The sequence below is a fragment of the Sander vitreus genome, chromosome 8 (genome assembly GCF_031162955.1).
Source record: "Sander vitreus isolate 19-12246 chromosome 8, sanVit1, whole genome shotgun sequence".
NCBI lineage: Eukaryota > Metazoa > Chordata > Actinopteri > Perciformes > Percidae > Sander > Sander vitreus.
This window is the reverse complement of record NC_135862.1, coordinates 15,984,404-15,994,209: the sequence shown is the minus strand read 5'-3', so window position 1 is coordinate 15,994,209 and position 9,806 is coordinate 15,984,404. Positions and strand designations below refer to the sequence as shown.

Sequence of the window (9,806 nt, the reverse complement as noted above, 5' to 3'; positions counted from 1 at the left end):
GCTCAAGATCTAATTTTAACATTTACAGGACTGTTACTGTACCTGTTGTAATGTGGATGAATGAATCATTAGTGGGGCTGTAACAAACAATCATTTTTCTTAGCGGTTATTCAATTGACAAATCAGTTGAAAGATATTCAATCTAAAATTATGTAAAACACAGTAAAGCAACAAATCCTTGCATTTTAGAAGCTGGAACCAGTTGCTTCTGCATTAATAATATATTTTTTTTTATTGATAATGAAAAACATTTCTCACATTTTTCTTAGAGAAGCTATGATACATCTGTATGATGGCTTGTTAGATCAATATTGTCCATTACAAACGTGAACAGTGGGATGGATATAGACGTGCAATCAAATCGGATTTAAAATATTTGGTAAAAATGTATGTGACAGTACATGTGATAGTGAAAGCATTCATAAGGACCATTACATAAACCTACAGTCAGACATGTTCAGGCACCAGCTGCAGCCTGCTGGAAACGAGTGAAGGACGGATTTGTGGTTTTTGTGACTTCACGGCATTTCTGAGAAAAACACAAATAAAAACTACAACCAGGTACAATCATTTTAATAAATACCATGGGATCCAAGTTCAAGTTTCTTTCTCCTATTAGGATCGGGGTTAGGGGGGTCCAGAATCCCACCACAACCTCTTTTCAGTGAAGTTATTTCTGAAATACCAGAATGAAAGAAAAGCAAATACCACCTCAGTCTAGACAAAATTACACAAACCGTCCTTCAACAAGAAACCTTTCCTCCACAGCTGGTGGAAGTGAAAGAGCCACAAGCTATCTTAGTGCAATGTCCAAGTAATTTCTCTTTAATAGGAAAATAGTTACTTATTGATCTGCACTTTGTAAAGCCTTCCAGCACTACTCCAATCCCCACAGCTGTCAAAACCATGGAAATACACTCTGTTCCTTTGCGATTTGATGCCACCTGGATTCTCATTACTGGCACATTTCCAATGTTAATTACCTTCAACATAACATCATGTCCCTCAAAAAGAGTCTCGTACAGGCCAATAGCGTCCCACCAGAGGACAGCGGGGGGTAAGAGTGATAGGTCAAGTGTGGAGATACCGTGCTTTGCCTGTCTAGAGCTTATGCTGAATCTGTGCACCACTGAGTCTGGCCATTAGGCTGCATGATGGGCTTTTCTTTTCCAGACCATTTCCCATGGTCAAAATAGCATAAAAACACAATTCTGGTTCAATAGCAAAGACTTTAACTGAATAATCACATGGGTGAAACTGTAACTATTACAGAGGCACCTCTGGGATAACCATACATAACAGGGGTGTCAAAAACACTGTAGGTTTTCTGGAGGGCAAAGTGTTTAAAGTGTATGCTGTTGGCTCTTGCTCCAACATCTGCTTTTAATTACTCAATTAGTGCAATCATTTAGTCTCCTTGACATTCATCCAAATGGCAAATCATAGCCGGAAGTTGTTCTGTTTAAACGGAGCGTTAAGAAGAGTCATGAAAAATGCATACGCAATAATGTATATGGATACTTAACTAATTGAACCAATTAATCGGAGGGAACTGGTTTGAGTGAGAACAGCGCCGGCATCACCCTCCGGGAAGAAGCTTTGACATCTCTGATCTACAGCCTCCCCTCTCCCTATTCACAGACCTGGGCCTGAGGTCATATTTCAGCAGACAAAAGGTTTTTGACTTCAGTCACACAGATTGAAGGCTCAGACAAGCCACTATACTACAAAGTTATAGTATATCCAGAATCTTGTGTGGTAGTCATAACATTGAATCTGTTCTCAGAAACTGGAGAAAAACATTTTCACAATTAATGATGGCATATACAAATATAATGTCTCTCTTCATCTTTCCGTCGAGAGATCCCAAACTGTGTCATGCACATTAAACTAGAATCCTTCCTTTCTTTGTACTTCAGGATATTTGTTTGTGCTTCAAGTATCATAGCTAGACTCCTCTCTCAGATGTAGTGTATATGTATATTTCAGCACAGACACACCAACAGATCAACCTGAGGGTTAAATTAATATCTGCTTGGTTTAAGACGAGCTAACTTACCCCCTCCCAAAGTTAAACCACTGCAACCCCCCCCAACACAAAAAAAGAATGATTGTACCCCTGCGGTGGTGATTTCCTGCATGCTATGGATGCATAAATAAACATAGGCATAAATACACAGAGGACACTGACTGGGACTAGCTGGCCAAGTGGGGCAGCTGTTATTAAAAGGGCTATTTATCACTGTCACCCCTCTCAGGTTCCATCCCTCTCTGCCCTACAGCGATGTCACTAGGCCGCAAAGGAACAATGTGGCTCATCCAACCAAACCTACCCCCCCTTCTGGGGGAAGGGCTGGTTGACTCAGTGGACACACACACACACACACACACACCTGCCTATACATGTATATTGTTTGCATAAACTGGGATTGACTTCTCGTTTGATGACTTGGCTGAAACAAACACAAAAACAAGAACCTCGCTCCTTTCGATTTCCGTCAAATATCTGCAACACCGCTACACCACACACGAAAACGTTTATTTTCCGCTCTGTTACTTTATTGATTGTAACCACAATTATCCACTTTTCTGAAGCACCGCATTAAGTGAATTCCCCTTTTGTTGGACAATAAGTACAGAAGGTTGGCTAAGTCATGCTATTCCTCAGCCTAAGGGGACAGTCTACTTCTCCAGCACCCTCATTATCATTAGCAAGCCCAGATAAAAACACACCTCAATTAGTCCACCTCTGCTGGGGGAGGCAGATGCTTCCAACTGACCCATGCCATAACTTCACTTACAGCAGCTCTTGCCATGTCCAGACTGAGGGCAAAAGATTATTGAACAATCACATATTGCTTAAAGGTTTCAGCATTCAAAGGGAGTCTTTAATTAAATCCCTAAATTTTCAGTCTGTGTCTTGCAGTAGAAATGGGAAAATAGTGTATGTATACAAAAGATCCTGAGGTAGAAAACTGTAGCCTTGGACAGTACATACAATGCACTATCGGCATGTTATACTGTAGAAATGCAGCCATTGAGGCTCTGAAGGACTTTGCAAGAACCTCTTGCTACTAGTGTTTACTTTCACATTGGCTTAAATACATAATATTTAATAAAGTTACGTTAGAAAGTAGATACATTATTGAGCAGAACATGTAGAGTACATTATATTAGGGATGCAACAGTTATTTTCATTTTCATATTTTCATTATCGATAAACCTGATTACTTTTTAGAATCCTTAATCGTTTTGAAAAAAACTGTGAAAAAATCAAATCACAACTTCCCAGAGCCCCAGGTGACATCTTCAAATGTCTCGTTTTGTCTGACCAAAAGTCCAAAAGCCAAAAGTATTCCGTTTATGATATATGACAAAGAGAAGCAGAAAATATTCCCATTTGAGGACCTGGAAGCAGAGAAATTGTAACATTTTGTCACTATTTTTGCTCAACAAATGACTGAAATAATTACTCACTTATCAAAATAGTTGCAAATACATTTTTTTGTCAATTCATTAATCGTTTCAGCTCTACATTATGTAGTTTATTTGGAAGTTCTTGTCTACATCTACTGAGCACCAACCAGCTTTTTAATTCAGAACTCCCTCCCTTTCTTTCATCTAAGCACTAGCGGACTACACCACCTATAAACCTCTCACACACAGCAATCCACTCAAGATTAATGAAGTGCTTACTTAACCAATTTAAACCCTTAATTCCTATTAATTCAACATAATAGTCACCCTCTCTGCCAGAGTTAACAACACTAAAGCAGAAATGTACAAATCGCTGCAGGCCAGAAAGAGTCAACCCAGCAAATTCCATATTCTTTGATAAATATGTAACAGTATGTATATCACTGTTAAAATGCATAACCCTCGTGTAAGACCCCTATCAAGTCTGCTTTACACCTGTATTACATTTCTCCCTCAATCAGCAGCTTTTCTGAGACACTGGCCTCCCACGAGGAGCAGAAACCATTACAAGGGACTGCAGCTCATTTGCAGAAAGATTGGAGATCATGCTGCATCAAAAAGTATGTGAAGCATTTCTGAGGACAAAAATTGATTTATTCCATTTATTCCATTTCTATGTTTGTATGCAGCATCAGTATCAGTGTATTTAATGTAAATCTGCAGTCTGGCATTGAGTTGCTGTGTAGGCTACTGCTTATTGTGCAAGTAAAAAGCAGGGCAATCAAATAACACAAGGGGCCTGCTGTGGTGCAAAATGAATGTACATGCAGTATTTTTTATACAAGATATTTTATACTAAACTGAATGATAAAACATATATGCATTGTAACAAATGATATCATGCAAACAAAACCATGCATTATGCCCTTTTCTGATCCACTGATGCCGCTTGTTTAAGCTACAAAGACATTAGGCTGTTCTTTGGTAAAATAAAAGACATACGCAAATAAATAAATATTTCTGAACATTTCAATTTTGACTTAGGAAAAACAGATCAAGCAGAGCCTGTGGCTAGAGGAGCCTGACTGCATGCTGGTGGGGGGTAAAAGACAGCCTGGGGGGTGTGGAGGGCGTCTGTTTTTTAATGAGCTGAAACTTTAAATACTGCATAATATATAATAAAAATGGATAGTTCATTTAACTCTCCCGAAAAACTATTAAAATCCATTACTCTCTTAATGTCAACAGAGTAAGCATTGAGTATGAATGAAGTGAACATGATGCCATCATCAACAAGAAAGAAAAACAAAACAATAATCAACTTGATCTTGAAGAAAAAAAGGATTTGGGGATAAAGTTAAGTGTTCATGCTTAAGGGCATCAACTAAACACAGTGAAAGCAATGACAATGATATATTAAACTATATAACTTTGGATCCACTCTAAGAATACAACATTTACATGTTTATCACACTTTAAAGAATATAAAGAACCTTGATGAAACTGTCCAGAATTTGTATTTACTGCAACTTAGTCCTAATGTCAGCTGGGAGTGGTCTTGAACCAGAGCGGCCAGAATAGATGACTGACAGACATTTTAGCCACCCACTGACAGTAGCTTTGGCAATGCTGATTGGCACAGCAGGCATAGTGTCTCAATACTTCCCCTTCCCCCAACACACATACAAAACACATATATAACTTGTCATAAAGATAAAAAAGAGAGGGGGTGTAAATAAGAGAGTTATGGTGCCCCTTGTCATCCCTTGGGTGAAGAAATACGCCATAATAGATTTTTAACAGCTTCAGTACGCTATCACCCCTCCAAAAGAAAAAGAAGTGATTCAAGTGTCAATGAGAAAAGGTCAGCAATTATTAACTACTGAAAAAACAATAATTTTGATGTTTCTCACTGTGCTTAAGTATTTCTCTTTCAAAGCTAATATAAAGTGTGCATATGTCTGCAACTGGAGAGGTTTCTAGTTGAAAAGTCATGAGCTTTTATGTTTCTGTTGTCACATTATAATTCAAAAAGTGCCATTTCACTGCAAATATTGTGACAATGTTGGCTGACACCTCTGCATTAAGATGTAATTCCAAGTGTGATCCTTAAACTGATCTGAGTGATGGCTCTGGTACCCCTGCTGCTCCTGGAGCAAGTGCGGAGACGGTGCTGGTGGCCAATCCAGAGGCTTAATAATGATAACCTCGCCAGTATTAGCTGCAGGGGTTGTTCTCACAATAATTGTTTCTGCCAAGCCATATATCTATATGACAAAGAAAAACCTGCTGTGACTTCCCTGCTAAATAATTGATTTAAAAATCAGCTGCATCAACTATTTCAAAAAGATGAACATGGTTTGTGCAATTTTTTTTGCACTGAATAAACTGAGAACTTATTAGCTAATTAGAAGATGATTACAAGTCTCTGCAAGTTGATTAGCAATTTCACCTTTGAACATTAACAATTTACAGCAACAACCACACTCCATTTCAGCTCTTGTTTAGCTTTACTTACCTAAATTCTAAACAGTACAAGTATTTAAAGATTTCACCTTGACAAAACGTATTACCAGCTTCAGCATGCAATTAAATTTGCCAAATAGACATTCATTCTTTGTTCATTACCACATTAGATGTGTTGGGTAATTTAGACACTTCAATACAGGACAAGACTACCACAGCTATTAAAAGGCATCAATCTCGCACCAAATGCTGATATATTTGGTTAATTTACAGCAGCTCATTTGCAGTCCAGATACCCTAGACCTGCACTGGTGGTAACTGAGGTTCGATGTGTAACGCTAAGCCTCCGCCGGAGCTGAAGCGGTGCCCTCCCCTGCAGTTTAGAGTGACTCAAAGGTGAAGTCCTGAAAACAAATACAATGTACTCACACGCTCCACAGTTTAGATTTCACTGACTCGCATCATCCTGTAATAGCCGCACACAAAGCTGCAGTCAGTTGCAACCCCATGCAATTGTGTCTGGCTGTACGGTGGTATCAATGCAGCTTGTGGGTCAAAGGGTCAATGAGTAATTAAGACATGGTTGCCTGAGCATTCCCCATGCACACTTTCAGTGCTGATGAAAGGTTGGAAATGAAAGCAGTGGGTTTTAAGTGCAGCCTGATACTATGGATCACATTTCCATAAGTGTGTCTAAATGTTCCTTGTTCAAGGCAATTAGTATGATTAAGAGACAGTATGGTGTCATCACGCTGTTTAAGAGGATTTTGCACATGAATTCTGCATGAGGTTTGGACATTTCTTTACACAAAAAAGGTTACATTGCTTAGAATTTTTTTAAAAGAAGCTAATTACTGTACATCCAGGAACCTTAAATATTGGTTTAATATCTCAACCAGTAATTAGTGTGCTTGCTTCAGCAGATAAAAGCAGTTCTCTTTCTTTTCTTTTTGGGTGGGTGGTTTTGGGGGGGGGTGCTAGTGTAAGTGTTGATTAAGCCTGCAAACAAACAAATGCAGATGCCCATCTTAAGACCATGAGGAATGAACATTAAATGATATATTTTTATATTAAATTTAATTACCCTGTAAATTGTTCTTCCATAGGACAAGCAAGTTTTACAAAACAGGACGCTCATGAAGAGGTGGTGCATCATGAACATCATATAGGCCAGTATCACAGCCTTCAAGTCAAAAGGTGCATTGATTTACATGTACAACAAGAAATTATTCGTTGTTTCATTGTTGCTAAAAATGAAGAGGCCAAGGCCAGAAAATTGAGGTCACAGATAAATGCTATTAGTAGGAGATGCTGAGGAGTGAAGAAATCAATATGGCAGTTTGTCAAACTGCCTCTCGGAGGGAGCAGGACTCTGCAGCAGAGGCAAGTGTGCCCTGTCAGCAAAGCACATTACCAGAAATCAAAGGCCAGTGGAGGCCCGAAGGAAGGGATGTAGATGTCTCTATACAAAGGCCACACTTTGGTAATTAAAACCTATTTTATCAGACCTGTCTGGTCATTGCTTTTTCTCTAACACTATTGACTATCTGTTGCATGCAGAGTGATCACTAATTTACCTTTAAATAAATGAGCCGGGGTTATTTAAATTCCTGCATTTGTCCTATAAAATCAAACAAAAGACATGGTAGTGTCAAATAAATGGTGCCACTTTGTATCACTTTTTTTTTCACAATTAAAAATACTTTTTAAGACTTGGGCTTTGAAGGAAATTACTTATTTACAATGACATTTCTTTCAAGACTTCATCTTGAGAAGCTGGCTTACCCTTATGCCCCACCCAGGTGTTAAGTCCATGTGGCATGAAAACCATTACATACACTTTAATATTTGTTGCAATAATATACTTTTACAATGTATTGACTCTGAAGACATGCACTGGAGGCTGGTAGGCCCAAAACATTCACAAACATCGCTGTGAAAACATCCAGGAAAAGGTGTAGGGTCAAACAGTCTATTCTCCGAGAAATCCTAAACTTTTCATTATACTTTAATGGAAAGTTAGCTTTCTGAACAAACACTGTCCGTATTGTGTGTCAGTGTAATAACATGCATAACTGCCTCCTTCACTGCAACTTTTAAATCTTTAATAATTAAACACAAATTAACCTGTGCAGTCAGACAATAGGAGCAGGAGTGACACAATTTTGCACTTTTGTCAATAGGTCCACTACAACATCACCTGGGGAACTGTTATAAATAGGCTACAGCAGTTGGCAGACAAGAGCCTCTTGCAAACACACTCAAAATAGTGTTTTGTTCAAGGTTTAATACTGTGCGCCTTCTTCTTCTTTGTAAGCGAAATAGACTGTGACAGGTCCAACACTTGTCTGCACTGTTTCTGCAGCTCCTACCACCATCCAGCAACCAATGCCATAGGCCAAACAAGGGATGCCTGCAATAAAAGGGTTGACAGTGAGTGAGTACACAGTGATTATGTAGTATCTGCAGTGTTTAAAAATAAAATATAATTTGTATTTTATATAAAAGGTAGAGCATTAAATATATTTACTGACCCAGATTAAGAACTTTCAACATGGTGAAAAATGTGTCCTCAAACTCCAGGTTTTGTGGAGGCGTTTTGGTACAGTGATATTTTATAAAGGGGAAGCAGCCTGTTCTCAGTATTTGGTAGTTGGATCCCTGGACTCTCCAATTAAAGTTGGACAGTCCGAACTGGTCATTGTGAACGGAGCTGTAGCGGACACAGTATGAAGTCCACGGCGGGAGTTTACGCTGCAGCAGGTGGCAGGTCAACACCTCTGAGGCAGCTGGCCGCGGGCCTGTCCTGCCAAATGTGCTCGGAAACAGGGCGATCTTTAAAAAGATGCTGTGTATCTTCCTGAAAACCTCCTTCATGACTTATCCTAAAAGTAGCATTATTCACATAATGTTGTGTTGGATTACCTGGTCCACATGTAAATTACTCACAGACAGAGCTCTGACTACTACCCATAGATGAAATGTACCGACACTTTAAATCAGCTGATGTACAACAGCAAAACATGCGGTATCAACTGACACGTCCTTCCAACCAGCGGGAAAAGGACACAAGGGACCGTTTAATGTTACATGAGCAACTAACGTGAGCTAAGGTTAGCAAACAAGACAGTCCCTGTTTGTGAACTAAACAAAAAGTTATTCTGCGGAAGATATTTCGCTACACAGAGCAACACGTGCGTACGTTCACATGCTGAACACACACATACAATTTATTTTAACCGGCTAAAAGACCTGTGAAGAAAGAAGCTCTCTGACTGAGCGCTTACGTGCTGTGTAGTGTTTGCTCCATTGGTTTGCTCTGACCTGGTTCTCCTGCTAAAGTCGTCCGGTTGGAAACGCAGCACTGTGCAGTTGTTCCTCTTCAACACAATTTGTGGCTACGACCGTCTGTTCACCGGATATTAGTCATGTGTGAAGTGACGGTCTTTCAGCTCGCACTATACTCACACCCTGCCACCCTATAAAACAACAAAGGTTAAATTTAATTTAACATTAAGTTCTATCGTTTATAATTTTACAAATGATTTACAACAGTCCATATGTGAGTGTAATGAATGACTTGTTGCTGAAATATTCTTTTTTTCCCCACGTTATTAGTTTTCTGTCTTCATTTTATATTTACTTTTTATTTTATTTATCAAGATAAGTATGCTGAACTTGGTTATCAGGGACCATAACCACTGCTTCAAATAATCCCTTTGCAACTTTGACCATTTCTGACCCCAGTGGTAATCAGTGTTTTTGTTAGGCTCCTGACCACATGAACACCACCAGCACATCCTCCTTTACAAACTAGATCCAAGACACTCTCAAAGGCACTGAAGCCCTTGGTGAAATATTTCCAAATAAACGTTCAGTTGTCTGTTGTAGATCAGCACCACGGACAGCAGTCTGCAAACCTA

General features: G+C 39.1%; 1 protein-coding gene across 2 annotated transcripts; it reads right to left on the bottom strand.

Moving 5' to 3' along the window:
- Positions 1-6,855: 6,855 nt before the first annotated feature.
- On the bottom strand, positions 6,856-9,238 carry c8h15orf61 (chromosome 8 C15orf61 homolog). 2 transcript variants are annotated; one of them, XM_078257076.1, is made up of 3 exons: positions 9,171-9,238; positions 8,418-8,768; positions 6,856-8,296 (listed from the first exon to the last, which is right to left on the bottom strand). In XM_078257076.1, exons 2-3 carry the CDS (start codon positions 8,758-8,760, stop codon positions 8,169-8,171), a joined length of 471 nt encoding a protein of 156 aa, XP_078113202.1. In that variant the 5' UTR covers positions 8,761-8,768; positions 9,171-9,238; the 3' UTR covers positions 6,856-8,168. The 2 variants fall into 2 exon arrangements, with proteins under 2 accessions (XP_078113202.1, XP_078113201.1); XM_078257075.1 differs by having other exon boundaries at positions 8,418-9,219.
- Between the last annotated feature and the right edge of the window lie 568 nt (positions 9,239-9,806).

What these genes read in the sequence shown, in the direction of transcription:
- c8h15orf61 (XM_078257076.1), bottom strand. Translation starts at nt 8,760, where the DNA reads ATGAAGGAGGTTTTCAGGAAGATACACAGCATCTTTTTAAAGATCGCC. An exon ending in GTTGAAAGTTCTTAATCTGG is followed by an intron (nt 8,297 to 8,417) that starts GTCAGTAAATAT and finishes CTTTTATTGCAG; the next exon opens with GCATCCCTTGTTTGGCCTAT.